The 24,446-nt window shown below is 41.0% G+C and overlaps 1 protein-coding gene across 2 annotated transcripts in view; it reads right to left on the bottom strand.

Moving 5' to 3' along the window:
* The window catches only part of CAMK1D (calcium/calmodulin dependent protein kinase ID), a 377,756-nt gene that overhangs the window by 120,650 nt on the left and 232,660 nt on the right, over positions 1-24,446 (bottom strand). For both annotated transcript variants that reach the window (XM_074324975.2, XM_074324976.2), the window contains exon 3: positions 21,209-21,283. In XM_074324975.2, the coding sequence (XP_074181076.2) occupies positions 21,209-21,283 (75 nt within the window). The remainder of the gene's footprint in view (positions 1-21,208; positions 21,284-24,446) is intronic.

Below are 24,446 nucleotides of genomic sequence, written 5' to 3'. Positions count from 1 at the left end.
GTGAAGACTTAGGAATATGACTGCTAGATCATACGCTGAGACTATATTTAGCTTTGTAAGAAACCACCAAACTGTCTTCCAAAGTGGCTGTAGAATTTTACATTCCCATCAGCAGTGAGAGAGAGTTCCTGTTGCTCCACATCCTTGCCAGCAATTGTTCGTTTTTGAGTTTCAGTCACTCTAATAGGTGTGTATCTCACTGTTGCTTCAAGGGAGATCTATTTTGTAAATTATGAAAACAATACATCTTTGTGGCTTCAAAATGCAAATTGTACCAAAGGGACTAAAATGAAAAATGAAAACAGTTTTCCTCCCATCCTCCAATCCCACGCCCTATAATTAACCAGACATTTCTTGTCTGTCTGTTCTAAAGTTTACTATGTGTCCATTCTGAAAATGATATGAAATAAAAAATATACATAATCAAAATAAGTCCTCTTTCCCCTACAAAGGGCATATGAATGTATATATGAATAATAAATATACGACGTCTGACAATTAAGTTTGTGAACTTGTTGCAACCATGTTGCTAACCTTTTTTGCTATCAAAGCGATTATGCATTACGAATTTGTACCAACTGGACAGTTAACCAAGTTTACAAGTGCTCAAGTAAGTGCTCAAAAGGCTGTGTGAAAAATTTAGACAACCGGAACTTTTCACCAACAATTCATGGCTCTTGCATCACCACAATGCACCAGCTCACACGGCCGTCTGTGAGGGAGGTTTTAGCCAGTAAACAAATAATTGTATTGGAACACACTCCCTACTCACCTGATCTGGCCTCCAATGACTTTTTTCTTTACCCAAAGGTAAAGGAAATATTGAAAGGAAGACATTGTGATGACATTCAGGACATCAAGTATAATACGATGGCAGCTCTGATGGCCATTCCAGAAAAAGAGTTCCAAAATTGCTTTGAAGGGTGGAGTAGGCACTGGTGTCGGTGCATAGCTTTCCAAGGAATGTACTTCGAAGGTGACCATAGTGATATTCAGCAATGAGGTAGGTAGCGTTTTTTTTGTAGGACGAGTTCACGAACTTAATTGTCAGACGTTGTATATTTAAGTAAGTATTACATATAAATAATAAACTCGGACAATTTTCCATATCAGTCCATATCAATCTATCTGTCTGGGTGGGGCTACACTGTATTAATGCACTATAATTTATTTAATCATTAAACAAACTATTAATAGTTTGTTTCCACTGTTGTTCGTTTCATTTTGCTATAATAAATAATATAAATCTATTCGTTGGATAAATTTCTAGACTTGGAAGTGCTGGGTCCAAGAGTACATGCATTTAAAATCCTGAGTGATATAGCAAATTGTCCTCCAAAGAGATTGTGCAAATGTTCAATCCCTCTAATACTTCACAAAAACAGGATATAAGTGTTGGTTTGGTTACAGAAGGCCTCCTCTTCTTCCTCTTCATTTATTCACAGAACAGATTACTACATATATTACATATTAAAATATAGAGACATTGAGCCCTATGCCAGATAGCTAACCTCTTTCGTCCGTAGTTCTTTCCTCCCCACACATAAGCACCCATCATACTGGACTGCTTTCCTATTCATTTAACTTCTCTGCTTCAACACTTTGCTATTTCATGTGTCAGCCCAATTTCTGGAAGGCCCTTACCCTAGCCCTTCTGTTTCAAGCATCACTTGAAAGACAGTCTTCAAGAATTTGGGGGGAAGGAAGAGAAAGTTTCCAGACACCCTCTTCGTTGTTTCAGGGATCGGTGGTTCAGCCCTACATGTGTGGCCATTTGCATTATGAAACAATGGTGCTGACCCGTTGTCAGTAGAAGATAAGACTTGAGTTGACTTTACCAGGCACTGAAGTATTAAAAGAGTCAGTACACAAATAGTGCGGGGAACAGTGGCTGGCACAGTAAGTGCTCAATAAGTAGTAGTTCTTGCATATTTTGGCCAGTTCTCCCTTACTGTCATCTAGTCTACAGTGATGTGACACGTGGTCATTGCAAAGCTTGAGTGAAGCTAGCAGGGCCATAAGGAGATCAGAGAGAACCATCCAGGCCTCAGTGCACGGGACCAGTACTCAGATAACAGGATGACGCAACTGTCAAGACCAAATCCTAAAACAATATAAATACCTGTCAGCACCCACCATCTCTGCACATTAGAACGTTCTCAATATGTTAATGTCTTATTTACTTGGTGTAAACCCTTCAATGAAATTGTGAACTCCAAATCAGAATGAACCATAAAAATGTAAACGGACCAAACGTAAACCTCATTTTGTTTTCTGCTTAATAATCAACAGACTATAAGGACATTTTAAGCTGTAATAGCAGGTTCAGTTCAAATCAATTTCTAATAGTTACACTTTTGTGCGAAAACCACTTTATGCTTTTAACTGAGTTTTCTGTTCAAATGTATTTTAAATTTTGGATGAGAGGTGAGAGAGAAGCAAAACCTCTTTATAAAGCAGGTTGTCAAACTGCCACAAGGAAAAATAGGTTATAAAGAGTATACTTTGTTTATTTAATAAGTATACTCAACCAATTAATAGAGATTAAGCTTTGATAGAAAGGGGAGGGGTGGGTAGGAGAGAACAGAGCAAGTTATTACAGCTAGTTGCTATGGAAACCTTCTAAGTGAAAAAACACAGCTGCCCCATAGTGTGGTCATAATCTCTCTTCCTTCAGTTTAATCCAAGTTGTACAAAGCAGGAAGGTAATGGGGTGGAACACCAATCTCCCTCTCCGAATGTATTTTGTGGGACTGCTAAGAATGGAACTTACTGCTTCCTTTCTCAGAAGTATAAACAGCCTTCTTAAAAAATCCAAAAGAATATAACTCTTTCCAGAAACATCTGAGGACAAGCTAAAGGTATAAGCGTTTTGGAAATTAAACGGAATTTAGGCCATTGAAGGATGTATACCACCTTGCTGACTGTGGATCGAAAGGATTCAAGCTGAGTCTTCTACCCAAACAAGGCAGGCAAAAAACTGCCACTATTATAACGAAACGGTTATGTTAAGGCACCAAACTCTATTGAGCTGTTTATAATTCTTTAAATCTTTCTCTTCATTAGTCATCTTCTTTGAGTAGCTAAACAGAGGTTAGTAATCAGTGATGGGTTTGTATTTAGTCTTATTTCATAAATAATTCTTTTAAAGATGAAAGCAGACCTGTGTTGTCACTACGATTCAGTCATTCATACTAGAGTTTTGCTACCCGACCACCCAGGTGTAATCGTAACCCACTCATTCACCTGGTGGCCAGGAGAAATGTCAGACCTAAAAGGAACAAAACAGCCCCTGGGGGCACTCTGGAAAATGAGAGGACACACGTCACAGTGGCATTTCCTATCCATACAAAACAAAATTAGAACATGAAGACACTTTCTGAGCAGAGCCTGAATTCAAATGGTATTTCATGCACATTAATCTCCTGCTGCTTTTCATCATGTCCATTTCTGGTGAGCAGGGGTTCTTTGTTTTTAACTAATTTTTACAGTTAAATTAGAGACCGGCATATCTACGTCACTAATCGATTGTATTTATAGCCATGCTCCAAGTCTGTCCATCACAAAAATGGAAACACGTTGTCCCTGGACTTCCAGGCCGAGATGTTCCTGCCAGTTGTGAGAGAAGGTCGGGGGATGACCAGCTGGGAAGCACAAACTCCCAGCCAACAGCTCTTCAGTGGGAATGGCAAGCTCTCCTGCTATGACAGCCCTTAGCCGCGAAGGCTAGCACTCCCCCCTTTTTCAATTACCCCAGAATTGGGAGAAGCGGCCTTTATTTCAGTCAATGGCTCTCTCACTTGCCCTGTGGCAGTTGGTGACTCCTGTTCTAGCCTGATGCTTGTACCCTTTGGTTTGGACTCCCCTCTCCTGTGCAACACACAGGCCTCTGGTTTCATTTAATGATTTGATCATGAGAAAGTATAATTTTGTTAGGATCTAGGCACCATTCACAATTCTCCATCAGCCATTTCACATTACAAAAAAAATCAGTAGCTCATAAATTCACAAAGACTCCAAAATCATGCATTAAAGTCATAATGGAAATTAAACAGCATCTTTAATCTCCTCCAGCTGTAAAACCCAGTAGGGAGAGAACAGAGGTAAAAACTCCTGGCTCATGATTTCAGGGACACAATACAGGAAGCGTTGTGTTAAAAGGCTCTTTGTCAAAACATCCTGAGTGGTATTTTTTTCTGAGCATAGAATCAATAAATCAAACAGAACAACTGATCCTGAATCAACATGAACTGCTCAGTGAGATAATTAAGGACCCAAATCATGAAGGGCTCGGCACAAAGGTTGATATTAAAAATGCATCAGCTCTGAAAATGCGCCACACCAGACCTTTCCCACTTGGAGCTGGACGCTACCCATCCATGTAACCACCTCCCGCTCTCAATCATATCTTCACGGAGAAAGATTTAGGCTCTGATTGTGGCAGCAAAATGAAATCTTTTGTTACATTGACAAGTGATGCTTACTGCCCTAAGAATTATTGGTGGTAGCAAAATAATTACTATTCGAGGTTGGTAGTGAAAGATCCAGTCTGCTGAAGGAACCAGAGGTTCTCAAAGATCTGGTCGGTGATTTCTACAAGTCTAAAAGCCTTGGGAGTAAGTACACATGGGGCCTCTTAATTTTTAAAAAAATATATGGTAAAAAAGGAAATTCAAATAGCACAAAATGATAAATAGTAAAAAGTCCTACTCTGAACACCCTATCTTTCCTCCAAGAATCAACACCTACCAGTTTTCTAAATATTCCTCCAGATGCTTCCTGTACAGAAAAGCATATCTGTGTTTACATGTATAAATGTTGAAAACCATAAATAACAGTACACGCCACACAATGTTACGGTGCTTATTCAGTAACATCATATCTTCGCACGCATCTCATATGAACTCACACACACAGTGCCCCTCATCAGGACATAGTATTCGCATGTATGTATGTGGCATAAATGATAGGCCTTTCAGTGTGGAAACAATGCTGACCTCTAACTAGGTTGAACCGGGCACACCATCCCTGTGGAACTACTGCAGTTCCAACTTGCAGTTGCTGTTTCCTGGGTGTCACAGCTGCCATTGTTACTCAAATCCACAAAACTGTTTCAGCTCCCAGGCCATACGCAAACACAGATGGAACAAAGTAAGGAGCACATGAAGGGTAGAAGCAGGCAAGGCAGAAATACTGCCCTCGTGTTTTCCTGCAACACTTTCCTGAAGAGTCTAAAGTGCCCGTTACTGGCCACCCATCCGTCCTCAAGGTGACAGCCTCTGCAGCTCCGTCTTTCGTTCCTTTGTTTCCACCACTCAGAAGTGCCATTGCCTCCCTCTCTCTCTATCAAGTCCGGGATGATTGAGAACAGGGAGACCGTGAGTCACCGCTGAGGGAGTCTTGGAGTGATTTTTCTGAATAAAAATATGCATAATTCAGTGGCTGGAGAACTATTCCTGGGGACAGATAATGAACAACTCACTCCTTGTAAGGGGCCTGGGTCAATTGACTATCAGTTAAGCAAGAGATACTTCTTGGAAAGTCAGATGCCTGAGCAAAGTTAATACTGTAGCTGTTATTGATTTCAGGTGGCTCTTCCAAATGTGAAAGGGACAACCACTTTGAGTCCTTGAGTCCTTGTAAAAGATGCTAAAACTCAGGCCTGCCTGGGGTTTCCCACTAGCTCTCACACATACCCACACTGCAGGTCAGGCCCCGGGACAGTGGCGTCAATAATGACTGTCTTTAGGTAACCTGTGGAAGACAAGGCTTAACTCTTCAGGAGTCTTTGGAAAACATTACTCAGCTACAGGCCAGATCTGGTTGGATCTCAGGGGGCAGATACCCTGCTCCCATTTCTATCTGGAGTATTATAGATTAACCACCAAGATATACGTTTGCTCGTTTATGGAGGAAAGGGGAACTTATTCCGGGTTAACTCTCTTCTCAGAGTTTGGAGATCTTAATACCAAAGAGAAAAATAAGTAAATGAAAAACACAATGATTGAAAAAAATGTTGCTCAACCCCTAACATTTTCTGAATATATTCTTAGTTTTTCTTTTCACTATAAGGATTACCCATGGGGATATGTAATACCTACTTACACAAGAAGCTGACAGCTCATGTGGCTACAGGAACTTGTTCAGTCCATATAGTGACATGATTTTTAAGATCAGCAGTTATTTAAAAATTATTTCAGAAAAAAATCCCATTATGTGCATGTGTTTCTAACATTTACACACAGGGAATGTCTTTTAAAAATCCAGCTACCCCCTTTGAGGACTCTTACCAAGGGCTTATAACCTAAAATAGCTAGAGTCCTTTCCTCACATAAGTCAGGAGGAAATGTCCTGGTCGGGACTGCATCTGAGACACTCACTTCCTAAGGCACCATCCACGTCTGACCCAGCAGTTTCACTTCTTCCCCCCATCCCATCTGACGCTCCGTGTGGCTGATCCATTGAAAATCCCTGCCGACTCCTGCAGGGAGAATGATTGCTTACAACAGCAAGATGACAGAAAGCACTTCCTCCTGTGGCCGACTCCCCACGCAGGAGACGTGTCATGTGCCATACAAACTGGCCGATGGGCTCTGCGGTGTGTGTGTCAATGACTTCTGTGTACATCGCACTCCCAGACAAGAAACTCTCCTCCCTTAATGTTGTGTCTTCCTGTGTCTTGTTTGTTTTAAAGGCGTCATATGACACATCTGAATGCAACGCAGCCTTGTCCCATTTAGAGCAACCTGTGCACCCATTATGAGTGCAAACGCCATGTTCGGCTGCTCTGCGGTGTTTTCAGTCTCACTGGCTTAGTCATTAGGGGTCTGAATAAATGGCTGTCAGCTGGGGGATGAAAAGAAAGGTATGGTGTTGAATACAAATGTTTACTGATAGGACTAAGGCATTCTTAAAAAAAACAGAAACAATCATGCAGATTCCTAAACTGATTAGCTTAACCGTCATTACCTTGGGCCTGTTAGGGTCCAGGTACTGTGCTTCATGATGCAACAATAATAAAACAATAATCCTGTTCTCAGGTAGTGTAGACTTTTAGAAGAGACAGATGTGTGAGCAAGTCAGAACAAAAAGAACATGGTAAGACGGGAAGACCTGGTTTAATTCCCAGAGAGAAGGCAGGTTAAAAACAATATCACAGACAGAACTACTGTATAATTTAGTACCAAACCAGTCCACTTTTTAGAGTAAAAGGAGCTATCGACATTAATAAAATCACATAATGTCTGAAATTTTTATTTATGGGCTGACAAATTGTTTTATCACATTGGTAGGTCGATAAGGAGAACTCTGTTTAATAACTATTTTTTAAAACAAAATTATTTCCAAAACCTTAAAATGACATAGCCATGTATGTTAAAAAAAATTAAACTTCTTTCTGTTGACTGCCTGAATATCAGAAAATATTATGAGCAGAATAATTAGTCTTGGCACATATTCACATAACTGAATCAATTTTATGCATATCCGTATCTGAAGAATTCATTTTTTTCCAAGGCGGATTTATTATTTTCCTTTTCTTCATAAAACTGCTTATAATCTTCTTCGACACTGCATTTTATGATAACTAAGTCTGACACTGTCAGCACCTTCAATTGAATCTTCCTCATTAACTATAACATTTTTAACTTGGAAAATACTCTTTCTACAAATGCTGCAATATCTAATAAATTCAAAGCAAATCCTGCTAAATAGACAAATTCTCACTGTAATTTTTTAATCAACATATATAAATATTTCAGCCTCGATATTTGTATAGGTACTGCCATTTTGCTACATGCCTTTCTGACAAATACTGCCTTTCTTTGATAAATACTTGTAAAATACAAACCTTGTCAAATAAATTGTCTCTATTAATGATTTTTCTAATGTTTCTCCACATTGGGATGCTACCAGATAAATCAGCCTTCCCAATATCATTCCATTGCAGCGTGGATATAAAATTATCCAATTAAAAACAGGAGCCCCACCAAGAGTCTTCCTACAGACTGAGTTATTCCAAAGCACAATTACAGAATTTCAAAACTAACTCTTATACCTTATTTGAGCTTTCATCACTTAATTTGTTCAGTTTCTTTCTTTCTGTTGTAGGGATTCTTTCAAGTTTTGTTTCCAATAATTACAATATTTTAAAAACTTCAAAAGCTGCTGTTTTTCGCACTAACATTTTGAGTAATTTGATTAAGATTTCCAACTGATTTTTAACCCATGCAACCAACATATGGGAGACTTGTTTGCAAAGCACTTCGATGCCATTTTAGTACACTTACATTGATTTACAAAGGAGCTCCTTTGAAGGCTCATCTAATTCTAACATCCAGCTGATGATGGAGCAGGTAAGCTTAGTAAGAACAATAAACATGTGGAATAAGGGGAATACACCAGGACAGAAAAACAGTCTCAGCAGGACAATTGAGAGGACAGCTGAGCGGGCCTGGGACAGGGCTGACACAGGAGACCATTTAATTTTCAGCAGCTCCAAGCCAGCCGATCGCGTGCGACCCCCCCAACAGGACCCAGCGGCCCCAGTGGAGGGGTAGAGGATGAACGAATGTTGAGTTTTTCATCTGCAGGGTGGGGTGGGTGCAGCAGGCACAGAAGAGACGATGCTGGCAGGGCAGTGACGGCGGGTATACATGAAGGGGTCAGGCTGGATAGGAAAGCCCAAGAAGGGAGGCGGGGGTGGGGAGAGCTTCTCAATAACGTCAAAGAACAGGCAGGAAATAAAACACTGAGGGATTATTGTGAGCGAGGCTGCAGACAGACTTGAAGCGGGGAGATTAAGGTCACAGAGGTCTGGGGACACCACTCAGAGTGGCGATAGGCTTGGAGCTGGCTGAGGAACACTGCAGGCTGTCCTGTGGCTCGTCCACAGCAACACTAAAGAACCATACCGGCCACTCTGGTCATGGGAATTGGGGGATGGGGCACAAATCTATACGGCAGGCAACAGTCTCAATGCAGGAAAGAGGACCGGGAGCGGGCAGAAACGAGGAAGGCTGCAGGGACAGAGTTTGAGAGCTGAGCTACAAAGGAGCAAGCATTTTTACTTCAAGGTGTAGAATTAATCATCCAGATGTCACGATGGGGGATCCAGCAGAATTCTAAATGCCTGCTCCAAACAGGAACCAGGGATCCTCTCTATCGTCCCAGTCACTCCTACCTCCCTGCCCTCGTGTAAAACAACAAATTTCATGCATTCATCAGGGCTGCCAAGCCAGCACAGCACCAGCATGCCTTAGTTATATGGCCCCATGGATTCAAAGGCATAAGATGGTTTGAGAAATACCATCTCAGGAAATGGAGAGACTTGCTCAGCAGACACAGAAAACCCAGCAACTGGATTTCTAACGTCTACGCTGGTTTCATGGAGATTAACACTGAGAAAATGGGGACTGCAACAGTCACAGGAGACCATAGAATTTTAGACCTGAGCCCTTAGGCTTGTATAAAACAACGAAGCCAGCACCCACAAAAAGAACGCTTCCATGTATAGACAGTCCCAGAGGGCCAGGCGCTGGGCTATCACAGAGCTCAGCAGAGGCAGAAGCAGCCTGGAATCCACACCCCCGACTCCAGTCTGTCCATTTATAGCATTCCTAAATGAATCTCTTCAGGCCTGTGAGACTCCCCCAAATCTGCTTCCAGATGCCTGACAAAATCTCTCAGATGGAAACGTAAGGGAGTTTAGACCTAATAGCCTCACTATTCCCGTGAAATAGTCTGAAAAACCATTTGGATTTCCACGATTACAATGAAGAGACAGTGATTCCCTCAAAACGACAGAAGTTGAGGTTGGATTAGATTATGTCCAAGGTCAGTCACCTTGGGCTATATCTCATGACTCAATGGTCCCTGCCCTCTAGGAACTTAGATTTAAATTGACAAGCCAGGATATAATCACTAAAAAGTAACTTCACCCTGACATGAGTACACTTTGGGGGGTTCTAGAGCTCCCCCTCAGACCTCTTCCCTGCGACCCCCAGTCTCCCTCCCAAAGCCAGGCCCCACGGACACGGCCCTCCCACTGCTGTCAGAGCCCCCCTGCTGCACCCACTCATGCTCACCGGCTCTCCTCCTGCCTCCCAAGACACTGGTCGTCCTGCCCCACGGGGCCCCCTCCCATCCTGCACCCGCTATACTGCCAGGACGCTCTTCCTCTGACAGCCACATGCTGGGCCAGTGCAAAATAAAAAGGGACGTTCCATGCCAGAAAAATGTTCCCCTTTCTTCTATCATCTCTCACTCAACCTGCCATGGTGGTTTTTTAATCTGTTATTTAATGTCACACTCCCTCAGTCATGGGGATACTCACCTATGGGGTGAGAGCAAACGCCCATGGCACCTGGTTCCAGCCCACAGTGGCATGTTGGGTTCATGCATCTGACCCAAACACGCCTACACTTGTGCCCAGGTAACAGGAGAGTGGGCGGCCGAGATTCTGTCCAGGGAAGGTGACAGGAGGTGGAATCTGACATAAGCAGAGGCTCTAAGCCCCTTGGACTTCACTTACCAAACACAAATGCAAAGATTAAATTATTAAGAATTTTAAGATGGCAAGTGCAAAGCATAAACCCCAATTGTGGGGCCCTCTGAGCGCAGGGCTCTTGTGACTGCACTGGTCACACACCCCTGAAGTCAGACCTGGCTATGGGGCTTATCAGATCTCTGCTCACATGTCTCCTTATCAGAGAGGTCTCCCTGACCATTCTGTATAAAACAGTAAGCCACCCGTCCACCTTCCAGCCTTCCATACCCCTCACTTTATTTGAGTCTTCTCAATAGACTTTATTACGACTTATGTATTCTTACTTGTTTATTAAGTCAATGGTTTGTCTGCTGTCTCTCCCTTCTGCTGTAATGCAAGCTCTAGAGATGACAGAGTTCATTATATTCCTTGCTGTGTCCCCACTGGCTACTAATGCCACATGGTAGTGGCGCCACAAGAACTTGCTGGGTAAATGAATGAATGATTATCATGAGATTCATAATGACCAGTGGAGATTTGAAAAGGTCACAGAATTTTAGGAAAGACTGAGTTCTCTGGGGTCTAGGGCCCCTGGGATCATAGAGGGTGTGCGGCTCACATTTTAGAGAAGAACAATTACAACCCACAAGGGTCGCTTTCTGTGACATTTGTGCAGAGAACCCGGGATCACAGAGCACACCCTTGGGTGGTGGGGGTGATTAGGACCTAGCCAGATGGCTATGCTGGCCGTGGGGTGTGGGGACTCTACTCCAGTCTGAAGGGCTGGGACAAAGAGAGACATTAGGGAGCATGGGCGGGACGTCAGGGGTTCAGTCTGGTGCTTGGAAAGAAAAAAAGGGTCTAGATGCCTGACAAGAGCAGAAAGAGCATTAAAGAAACTGGAAAGACATGAGAGTGAACCCAAGGTGGGTACATCCACATCTTGTTTGCAGGGCATGAGAAATTGGTTTGGTTGGAGCAGAGAGCTTGTTTCTTTTAATAAATCATCAAATAGAATTGCAATTCAGGAGCATCTCAAACCAAAATGTCTAATCTAATATATTCAGAAATTCATTACTGCACAGGCATGCTTTTTATAAGCCCAAGTTTTTATCTACTAGGGAACTAGAAGCAACAAAGTCTATGGTAATATTTTCTCTCTTTTTTTTTTTTTTTTTTGTACAAGCCTCAGCTTGCTGACTTTAGGGTATTACATTATCCTTATAGCAAATAAATATTTCTAAGTTAATAAATGGATAATTTCTGAAATTGATCTTTCCATAGTCTCAGCATGATTCTACTCTTTATGTACTTTTTATGGATTGTCAAATTTGAGTATTAGTAACCAGATGCTACTTATTAAAATTTTACAATTGTTCTATAATGTATGGGGTTTTCAAATTGTGCATACTTTAAAGAACTCATTAGAAATTTAATGAAAGATGTTAAATTTCATTTAAATTGTATAAAACTGGTAAGATGATATTTTTAAAAATTATTATAAAAATCATTAAGTCAAAAATGATTGTATTAAAACCATGGTTATAAAAAGTCAAAACTGTTACAAAAAAAGAAAGAAGGACATTATACATTGATAAAGAGTCAATTCACCAAGAAGATAGATGCCCAAAATATGTACCAAACATCAGAGCTCCAAAGTATATGAAGCAAACACTGACAGAACTGAAGGGAGAAACAGACAGCTCTATAAAAATACTAAGAGACTTCAGTAACCCACTCTCCATAATAGATAGAACAACGAAACAAGATCGGTAAGAAAATAGAAGACTTGAACAACACTGCAGACCAATTAAACCTAACAGAGATATACAGAATATGCCATCCAACAACAGCTGAATACACATTTTTATCCACTTCACATGGAACATTCTCCAGGATACATTAGGCAACAAAACAAGGCTCAATAAATTTTAAAAGACTGAAAGCATACAAAGTATCTTTTCACTCCCAATGGAAGGGAGCTAAAAATTAACAACAGAAGATAAACTAGAAAATTCACAAATATGTAGTAATTAAACAACATAGTCATAAACAGCCAATGGGTCAAAGAAGAAATCACAAGGGAAATTAGAAAATATCTTGAGACAAATGAAAACACAACATACCAAACTTACGGAATGCAGCAAAAGCAGTGCTAAGAGGAAAATGTACAGTTGTAAAAGCTTACATCAAAAGAGAAGATCTCAAAAAACATGACTGTATATTTGCAATTTCATGTGGTTGAACCTAGTAAAATTGGTTCATGATTATATTGGACCTTGGCTTTTCTTTTTTCTTTATCTTCTTAACTCTCTAAGCCCTTTATATCTCAGCAGGTTTTCCAGGGGCAGGAGGGGCAGGGGGGACACATTAAATAATTAGCCTGAAGCAGCAACAGCAGCCAAAAGTACTGAGTTTGCCTCTGCCAGCATCTCCAGCCATATCTCCCACCAAGTGGTCACACAGTCCCCCATCCCAAGCATACTGAACATCCCCTAGGACAAAACCCTAAACAGACTGAACCCCCAAAGATGGATCCCAACAGACTGGGCCCCTTGCACATGGGATCCCTCACAGATGAATCTTCCCCAAGACTGAAAGCCCCACAGACTGAACTCCACAGTCTCACATCCCCAGCCAGGCCCCTTAACACCTCTCCTTGTACCAGCCCTTCCACCTGGAGCACAGCCCCCACACCCAGCACACCTATCTGGCTAAATCCAAATCACCCTCCACCCAAAGGTGCCCCCTCCACCAGGGCCCTCCCTGTGACCCAGAGCCCCTTGCACAAAGCTCAAGGGACAGAGTAGTTGTGGTTACGATGGCCCCTCTATAAAGAGAGCCACTGGAGAGCACTCACTGTGCCTTGTGTGTCCCCAACGCCGTCCCACCCACCCAACACTGAACAAATGTCACGGATTCTCTAGGCTCTCGATTAGTGTCTGCTGCGAACAGATAAGATTTGGGTAATTTATATGTAAATCTATTAAGGTGTCATAGTCAGAAACACTTTTTCTTCATTATTATGCTTGGCTACTTACCAAAGACTTTGGATTGGGAGTAATAATTTGTGTTCTAATTACAACTGTTTCTGGGAACACACTGTATGAATTATGAATACAATACCCACATGAAGCTGACACTGGTAATCCTCACAACCAGGGAAATGTTCTAACAGCTTCAGGCACTAGCCAAGAGAGTAGATAAACTGTATTTTCTCTTGGAAGCTGTGAATATGTTCATGTCTTGGATTACTCAGGAAATCAAACTACTATTCTTTAAGGAAAGGGTGTTTAGTCATGAGTTTTTCAAGCTCAGCAGGTAACCAGTTGTACATATCTTAATACTATCATGGAATAAAAGGAACCTTAGAAGTATTTGAACCTCACCTGGAATGTGCACAACACAACAAATCACAATATTGGTAAAACACACCGTCCATTCCTTCATTAATTAAAATAATTATTTAGGAAAGGAACATGATCACAGATATGATGAATTGAGACTGCTTTCATGGTTTCCTGTGATATTATTTAGTAAACATTTTTCCCCTCACAAACCGCTAAAAACTACAAGGCATTTTCTAGCTTCCAGTTTCTAGTTTTTAAGCTTTTAAAATCCTTATTGAATCATAAGTGACACATTTTTCCAGGTAAGCCAAATCATTCATGTTAATATTCTCTACAAGATGTTTTCCTAGAAAATGTCATCAGTGTATCACATTATGCCAGCTAAGCGTATCCACTGGGTCACTCGCTGGCTCGGGTAAATGATCCAACCTGTCTGCTCGAGTCTCTTTATGTAAAATTGAAATGATAGTCACTGCTAAGTTTGTTGTAAGAATTGAATGAATGAGTAAATGTATTAATCATTATTCCCGGTATATGTAATCATATTAATTGAACAAATATTTATTAAGTGTCTATCGTAACATGCATGCGCCATTCTAGCAGAGAACAAAGCAGACATAAATTTTATAATGGTGACAACTGTTACAGAGAAAAATCAAGTTGGGGAAAGGAAAAGAGAATGAATGTGTGTGGCAGGTTGTGGTAGGGAGAGCTGCTATCTCATACAGGGGACCTGGGGATTACCTCAATGAAATGGTGACATTTGGCAAAAACTCTACATTCCTTTGATCCATGAGAGCATAAAGTTATCTAAGAGAAAGTGTTCCAGGCAGGGACGACAGCAGGAATACAAGCCATGGGAGGGCAGGCTTTGCATGTTTGAGGCATAGCAAGGAGGCCAGTCTGGCTGCAACTGAAAGAAGCAATGAGAGAGGCCTGGGGGATCAGGCCAGGCAGGTCACCAGGGGGTCTGGCCATGAGGTGCTACATGGAGCCCCTCACAGATTAAACCTCCCCCAGACTGAAACCCTCACAGACTGGACTCCCCACAAATCGAAACCCTCACAGACAGGACCGCTCCACAGACTGAGCCAATGGAGATGGAAAGCCAACGGGAGTGTTCAAAAGAAGCATGACAGGTCTGGCTAATATACTGAGAAAGAACAGTGCAGTGGGGGAACGCTGGGGGAAGCACGATGACTTCTATATACGATGGTGTCTTGGACAGGCTGGTAGCTGTTGAGATGATAAGAAAATGGTTGGATTCTGGGTGTAGTCTCAAGTTGGTGGCCACAGGATGTGCCAGTGTATGGGACTGTAGGACCTAAGAGAAAAAGATGAGTTAAGGAATATTGTGGGTTTCTGGCTAGAGCCTTTGGAAGAATGGAGCTGCCGTTTGCTAAGACAGCAGGAGAAGATTGTGTGGGAAATTCAGGGGTTTCTTTCAGATCTGATAAGTAAGCGATGTTTATTACACAGCCAAGTGGAGCTCGTGAGCAGACAGATATATAATATTACACAAGCCTGGATTCGAGATGGGTGGGGTGGGTGGTGTCCAGGCTGATGATATAAATTCAGGAATTATCACATATAGAAATTTAAGTCTTACTGAAAATATGATATAATTCAATAGGCAATATAATCTCCTCCTTGGAAAAAAAAGTAATTCTGATCTGTCCTTTGAATTGTATCAGCCTGAAGTATATTTTACATCCATAGTTGATATAAGATGCAAAAAGGGAAGAGATGAGGGCATGTTCTTTATCATCTCCAAATATACGAGCTGATATTCCACAAGCAAAGTCAGATGAGAAATAAACTCTAAACAAACTGATGTCTCATCTGTAACTTAACTCAATGTCATATCGCCTCACATTATCTAAAGAAGAATGTTTCCCAAAAATGCATTCTGAAAAAAATACATTTGTCCAAAAATCCAAATAAAATTTAAACATAGACCTCTATAAACAATCAAGTCTCTTTTGCTGCAGCAACACAGGAACAAATATGTCACAGTCCTCAGAATCCAAATAGCAATTAGCTAAGTAATAAAATTAGGGTACTGACTATCCGCTATTATATCTGAGCCTCAGTGCCCAAGATGACGTTTCCTAGGAAACCAAAAACCTCCCAGGCACAATATTGTAAAATGCAGTCCCTCCAAATGCTGTGTTCAAGATCCTCTCCAACTATTTAGAAATCAATAGCTCTTCAAATCTAAGCTCTTCAAAAAAAGAGCACTTTCCACTGACCAAACAGAAAAGATACATGGGGGTCTCACAAATAAAAACTATTAATATTTGCCAACAAAAGTCAAAAGCACAATCACAAAAGTAACAACCAAGTCCATAAAACCCTCCAACCAAAGCAAATATGTCACCAGTATTATATTCTGATACATCAAGGGCTTCCTGCCATTGCGTTTTTCTTTTCTTTTTTTGCCATTGCCTCTTAAGAATTTCACTGATTTATATAACCAACAGAAGAGAGGAAGGAATAAGAGAGAGGTCAATTTGAATTTTCAAAATATCTGATATGAAACATTTTAAAGAAATATAATTATGATATCAAAATACACATAATATTTAGAACTAAACTATCAAAGTTTTATCAAATAGATTTATTTTGGGAACCACCCAGAATTAATGTACATTGCAGATGACAAGATTGTTTATATAGAAAATGCTAAGAAATCCACAGAACAATTACTGTCACTAACAAATTAATTTAGCAAGGCCATAGGTTAATGCGCAAAAATCAGCTGCATTTTTATATAATAGCAGCAGGCCACTGGAAAATAAAACAAAAACCCATTTATAATAAAAAAAAAATAGTGCAGAATAAATTCAACAAAGATATGGACCACTACACAGTGAAAAATATAGAGCATTAAGAGAAATGAAAGATCTAAGTAAGTGAAGATATTAATCATGTTTATGGATTAAAAAGCTCAACGTTTTAAGTTTTCGATTGTTCCCAAATGGTTAGACAGATTCAATGCAATCCAAAACAAAATTCCCACAAGCATTTTTTTTGGGGGGAAAATGATAAGCTGATTTTAAAATGTATATAAAAATGCAAATAATCTATAATACGCAAAGCAATTTTAAGAAAAGTATAACAAAGTTAGAGGATAACTGCCTGATTTTAAGACTTACAAGAAAGCTACAGTGTGGTATTGACAAAAAGACAGATATATAGAATAATGAATCCAGTAATGAATCCAGCCATATACGGTCAATTGAATTTTGACAAAGGTGCCAAGGCAGCTAATTGGGAAAAGAAGTCTTCTTCCCAATAAATGGGCTGAAAATGCAAGTCAAACCCCAAGGAGATAACACTTCACACTCAAGAATGGCTATGATCAAAAAGACAGATAAAACAAGCATTAGAGAGGATGTAGAGACATTGGAATCCTTTCACACTGTTCACGAGACTGTACAATGGTATAGTCACTTTGGAACAGAGTTTGGAAGTTGCTGAAAATGTTAAACATGGAGTTACCGTTTGACCCAGAAATTCCACTCCTAGATGTATATACCCAGGCAAATGAAAACGTATGTTCACAGAAAAATGTATACGTGAATAAGCCTAGCATCATTATTCTTAACAGCCAAAAAACGGAAACACCCTAAATGTCCCTCACTGATGGATGAATAAATAAAATGTGATATATCCACATAATGGAATATTATTTGGCCATAAGAAGGAATGAAGTACTGATTATGTGCAACATGGATGAACCCTGAGAACATTATGCTAAGTGAAAGAAGCCGGTCATGAAGGAACATATGTTCGATGATTCCATTTATATGAAATGTCTGGAACAGGTGAAGCCATAGTCACAGAAAGTAAGTGGCTGGGGGTGGGAAGACTTGAGTGACTGCTAATGGGTACAGGGTTTCTTTTATGGGGATAAAAATGTTCTAAAATTAGATTGCGTCATGATTTTACAACCTTGTGACTAATAAAAATCACTGAGTTGTACATTTTAAACGAGTAAATTGTATGGTATTGTGAACTATATCACAATAAAGCTGTTTTTAAAAGGGCACCATGAAGAAAACCAAAAAAGCAAGCTACAGAATGGAAGCAAACACTCATATTACATAGCTCTGATAAAGGATAGGGTCTATAAAGAACACTTCCAAAGCATAATATGATGACAAACAATCCAACAAAAACTGAGTAAAAGCTCTGATCGGATACTTTACCAAAGAAGATATACCAAGGGCTCAGCAGGACATAAAAAGATGATTGACATCATTAACCATCAGGAAAACACAAATTAAAACCACTATGAGCTACCACTACACTCCCATTAAAACGGCTAAAATTGAAAAGACTGAAAGCATCAAGTGTTGGCAAGAATGTAGAGAACAGGAACTTACATTCACTGTGGGCCAAAAGGTAACATGGTAAAACCACTTTGGAAAACTGTCTGCAGTTTCTTAAAAAGTTCAACATAACACCTCCTTTACGACACACTCGTCCTACTCCTAGGTCTTCAGCAAAACATGCATCCAGACCGAGGACTGTACATGAGGTTCCCAGCAGCTTTATTCATAATAGCCCCCAAACTGGAAACAAGCTAAAAGCTTATCAACAAGAAGTGGATAATATGTGGGCTATCCAGAATAATGAAATGCTGTAATACTTGGCCATGAGGAGAAACAAACGACTGATCCACGCTACTGCTCAGATGAATGTCAATGATTATGATGATGGAAAGAAGCCACATACAAAAGTGTACCTACTATGTAATTCCATTTGTATAATACTTCAGAAAATGCCAAAGAATCTCTACTGAGTGAAAGTGGACCACTGATTGGGGTCAGTGGCGAGGAAGGCAGGACTTCAAATGGCCACCAGGAATCTTTTGGAGGGATGGGAATTTTCTGTTCCTGATCGTGGTGGTGGCTTCCCTGGTATGATTCTCTCACATTCATCACTGAATTGTTCAGTTAAATGGATGCAGTTAACTGTATATAAATGATACCTCCATAAAGTTGATTTTTTAAAAGTAATGAGAACCAATGAAAAAACAGTTCATACAAGTTACCAGTTTGTGTAATTAGCATACCCAGTGTTTGTGTAAATAGGGTCTCTAAACTGCTTAACAGTACACTTAAATATTTTTTTCCTGAGGTACTTCAAACACTCATCGCCTCTAGATCTGGATTCTGTGATTAATTTGCCCAACAAACTTTATATAGTGTCCCCCAAAAGCTCATTCCAGCCCAACTCCTCTCTACATTAATACAAATTCTGAATGAGTGTGGTTTATACAATGGAGGTTTTAGGATTAATGCAAAAAAGGGGAAAGCCATGATCAAAAAACTCAGTAAGGGGTGGGGACAGCTGGGAGGACAGTACAACGTCCAAACTTTGCTCTAAGATTCGTTCTGTTCTAAACACTTTTATGTTCTCATACCAAACAGTCTTTACATAAACTTCTGCTGGTAAGTATACAGATGGCCCCCAACCTACATTGGTCCAAGTTATGACTTTATCTGCACAAACATACTGATGAAATGATATGGATGCAAATAAAGAAACCAGTCTGTACTGAGGACCTGCTATTTCTGGCAGACCTTTTCCCACACGTTTTTCTCATTCAATACTCACTATAGCCCTCTAATGTAAATGACTATAATCCCCAATGTTTTCCATTAAGGAAACTAATAGAGAGGCCCAGTTATCTGCCAAATTTCACCTAGCTAGTAAGAGGCAGGGCTGAGATTTACATATTTGAGGGACTTTAAACTGATTTCTTTAGTGACAGTTCCATAAACAGAGAACTAAAGCAAGTGAATACATATTGCTTGGGATTCAAGTAGTAATACTTTTTTTTTTTTTTTTTTTTTTTGCATCACCAATAAAAAAAGCACACATTTAAATACACTACTGACATTTTGTGGGGCTTTTTCTTGTCACCAATATGTCATATTCTTCCTATTAGGCAGTCAATATTTATGGGAAATTGATTCACCTGCTTCTTTAAGAGATGACTGTCTATAAAACAAGGTCACATGAGCCTCTAAGGAGTGTCGCCCACTGGGAAGAACTACCACTCTCTAGGAAGAACTAGAAACATGGCAAACTGTAAAACAAACAGAATAGCAAGGAACTAGGAAAGATGACACTTGGGTAGTAAGGTGTTACCATGGAACCAGCAGTCAAAATTGCTTCAAGTGCCAGGCTCACGGGTGACAATACACACCAGTAAAACTGCTGCTCACCACCTGGGACTGTCATTTGCCAGAGAACAACCATCTATAAGCTTGCAGTCTGGATATTTTTTTTAATGTTTATACAGAAGTGTCAGAACCTACTAAAAATATTTTGAAGATAATGAAAGATTTAAAAAATGCATTAAGGAACACTCATTTGCATCCTAACAGGATCCCCAGTTAATGTGTGGTTTAAACATTCATGAAGAAAAACAAAATTGATTTTAAAAAATTGTGAGTCTAACCCTCCATTCGTCTAAAGACCTCTGGCAAACCAAAGTCTGGAAATCATCAGTAAATAAGGAAATTTAAGTATATATGCTGACTTTCAACAAAAGTCCTCTTCAGTTACTCAGCTAAATAATACAGCATTTCCAAATTTATTTACTCAGGTCACGGCTAAAGCACAACACTGTAACTCAGTTTCCAGCACTTAATTCTAATAAACCTAGTCCTGGGCTACTCCTAGAAATGATATCGCTTAGAGTAAAGCATTTGTGTGAGTGGAGAGGCAAACATTTTACATTTTAAAAACTACATGCTCAATCTCAGCTTTCTTATTTCCTCCCTCTTCTGGGAATCTCCAAAGTTACTAGAATGCAGACAGAATCTACTGGGGCTGATAATGTCAAGTTATACTTTTCCTGTTCAGGCACGGACTCCTGTTCAGTCACACAATATGTGTGTGTATCTGCCAGCGGGAGAGTCAAGGGAAGGGACCGAGCACACAGCTGCCATCTGCTGCCACCACCCCCAGCCGCCCTAGAAATGCAGACATGGGAGGGAGTTCCTCGCAGAGACAAGAGCAGAGCATACTTCACCATGAGCCCACAGAAGTGTTTGCAGTTAGCGGCACTGGGACTTCGCACATTACAAAGCAGGACAGCCATCCTGAAATGTGGGCACCCTGCCACGGACACCTCGCATCCTGAATGCGGGCACCTGCGCTTTTCAGTCTGGCCCAGCAGCAGACGCCTGTGCTCAGCCGGCTGTCTTCGGCTGGATCCTTGCCTGTCCAATGTCTCACGGCCCTCAGCACTCCTCACTGTCTTACCTGGCCCCCCACATTAGTTCATTTTACCACCTGGCCCTTTAGGCATTGGAGTTCGCAACACTCAGCAGTTGAAAAAGGTACTTACAGCTGCATGACCAGGTACAAGTGATTTGGGCTTTCATAAATGTCTTCCAGGGCAACAATGTTTTCATGCTTAATCCTGAAAGAAAAAACAAAACACACACACAGAGAGAATAATAAGTACAGTGAGACATGAAAACTTTTGAAAACTGATGTCATTAAGCGTTAAAAAAGAAACAACAGGCCCAAAATGAAGTCACCTGTGCTAAGCCCCACATCAGCAAACTGAGACTTAATACCTAATCGAACAGCATTTACAACCTCCCCCAGCAATATAACCCTGACTGGTCAGTCTGGAATTTTCTGGTTGACACAGGAGGTAATCTGCTACATAGCCCCCCTTCTGTCCCCATAAACAGATTACATAGGCCTGAAACAATCCACCCTTTTCCCCTTCTGCCTATGAAAGCCTTCAATTTTGCACAGCTCCTCGGAGCTCCTTTCTATCTCCGACATGGGATGCTGTCTGATTCACTAATTGTTCAATAAAGCCATTTAACTCTTTAAAATTTACTCAGTTGTAGTTATGTTATTTAACATAAGAGAATCCAAACTCGTTAAGGTGACATTTAAGACTCTTCACAATCTTGTCCCCATTTTTCCAGACCTTATTTCCCCACAGCCCTTGCCTACTCTCCACTCACCTTCATTCCCGAGGCTCTATAACTCTCCAATGCAGCAATACTGGATTAACTCCTACTGTTTCATGCATAGCCCAGCCTTCTTGCATTTATTCATATAATCCCAGGACTGGGCCAGACCTGTCACCATCCTGTTAATATCTTGTAGGGTCCAATTCAATTGACTGGGTCCCCATGGAGAATTTAATTCTCCTTCACTATAGTCTCACAATGGCATCACAGACCAGCCTGGACAATTCACTGTATGCAAATCCACCACCATAACAGGCTCCATGTTCCAGGGGACAATTTCCTTGTCATGCTCATGACTCCAGTGGAGGCAAAGGAAAACCAGACTGACCCCTCGTTGGGCGTCTAGTCACCACCACCACCACCAAATGTCAGTTCAGCACCCCAGGTGAAATAGAGGGTTACCACTCAAAGTGTGGTTCCCAAATAGGCAGCACCAACGTCTCCTGGGAGCTTATTAGAAATGCAAATTCTCAGGGACCTACCCCTGTCAGACAGAATTAGAATCTCTGAGGGAAGAGTCCAAGAATCTGTTTTAACAAAAGTGTCATATGATCTGTACACCACCAAGCAGAGCTGGAGAAATTCTGCAGTAGGCCAGTGCTTCTCAAACTTCAGGGTGCATACGAATCACCTAGGGTTCTGGCTTGCACGTCCTGATTCAGCCATCCAGGGCGGGGCGTGAGAGGGTCCGGGGCGGGGCGTGAGAGGGTCCGGGGCGGGGCGTCAGAGGGTCCAGGGCGGGGCGTGAGAGGGTCCGGGGCGGGGCGTCAGAGGGTCCAGGGCGGGGCGTCCGAGGGTCCAGGGCGGGGCGTCAGAGGGTCCGGGGCGGGGCGTCAGAGGGTCCAGGGCGGGGCGTCAGAGGGTCCAGGGCGGGGCGTCAGAGTCTGCATTTCTAACACACCCCTGTTGCTGCTGATGCCATGTTCTGGGGATCACACTCCACCAGCAGAATCAAGGGAGAAGGAAACAGCCTAATGCTGGCCCCTGGGACTCCCCATTAAGCGCAGTTTCTGCTCAGAATGTAAGGATTGAGATTTATTTAAATCATTGGAGGAGAATCATTTCATTACTCCATGGGCTAATTAGCTCTTACTGCAAACTTTTCACCAAAATGATTGCTGAAGCACCTAAAAGCCAGCATTTAAAGAGCAGATTCTTTGTAAACCCTTATAAGCAGGGACTACATCTTATCCATCGTGTTTTCCCCTCGTACCTCCATCAATCTGCTTAATAAATGTTTCCTGCGTGAATGGAATTTAAAGGTTGTTGTTATTAAACAGCAGGAATCGTTATTTAGTTGGGGAAAACAGAGGCAATTTTCCTAAGTATGAGATGTCTGCCCCTCAAAAAGAAGTTTATAAGGTGGAACAAACCAGAATATTATCTTGCCTTTGAGCTGATGAAAGAAGGGAACAAAACAAATAACTGAGAGTAGCAATGCTTTGCCTTGATTCTTTCAGCTCTTACTAGACAATGCAGTTGTTTGTAGGAGCTGAGAAGATCGATTATACTAAATTCACATTTCACCTAATTCCAATGAGTAAGCCTAATTATTTGTCAACAGTGGTCACTGTGATACCTGAGCAAAATAATATCAGCAGTATATTACATGAACCAAGTAAACTATATGCCACCAAAGTAAGCAAGACAGGTTTGGGACTTCCAACATCCTAGATGTTTGTGGAATTATCGTTATTGGATACACCTGAAAGAACATGACCACAAAAAGCGTAAGCATATGGCGTTTCCCTTTTATTAATGTTGTAAAATGTGCCATTGGAATCAATCACATGGGCACAATATTTTCTTCCAGTTGAACTATTATAATTTGGGGGTTAATTAAGAGCTCAGGCTTATGGGGAAATGAAAGGAATGGGGTTTATATGTAGGTTGCCAGATAACATGCAGGGCACCCAGTTACATTTAATTCTGGATAAACAATGAATACTTCTTAAGTATAAGTATATCCCAAATATTGTATTGTTGTTTATCTGAAATTAAGTATGCCTGGGTGCCCTGCGTTTTCAGGTATTGACTCTGGCCATCCTACTTACATGAATCACAGCCGATGAGCCCCTGTGCCTTAGAGATTTGTCCCTGCTGGTCTCAGAGGCTGAGCCAAGAAGGCAGTTTGGGCCTTGGAGTACAGCTATGAACACAGATTCAACTGTATACAAAGAATCAACTATGTACAAAGCACTTGCACAGCGAAAGTCGGAGCCTCTAATAAGTTAAGACTATAATCCCTGCTTTGGACGCAGGAGATGGAGGAATTAAAAGCTATTTACCCTGCTATGTCTTCCATGAGTGCTTACAGTGGCTGCAATGATACTTCTACTGACTATTCCTCTTAATGAATCAAGCAATTGTCATTTAGTGATTTTCAGCTATGTGTCTGGGAGAATATAAGAAAAAAATAAAATAAGGCTTTGCCCTCAAAAACCTCATCACTTAGATGGAGAGACCCATGACGCAATTAGGAAACAGTAAAATGCTAACCTCTGTAGAACTGCCACTACGTTCAGAGAAAGCAAGGCCATGTCTGGGTCAGAATTACGGTGAAGGCCTCAAGAAAGGGACGGGAGTTCA

This window comes from Rhinolophus sinicus, chromosome 1, assembly GCF_057876585.1.
Source record: "Rhinolophus sinicus isolate RSI-liver-muscle chromosome 1, RSI-T2T, whole genome shotgun sequence".
In the NCBI taxonomy this organism is placed as follows: domain Eukaryota; kingdom Metazoa; phylum Chordata; class Mammalia; order Chiroptera; family Rhinolophidae; genus Rhinolophus; species Rhinolophus sinicus.
The sequence above is the reverse complement of the archived record's forward strand: the minus strand, read 5'-3'. Positions and strand labels throughout refer to the sequence as shown.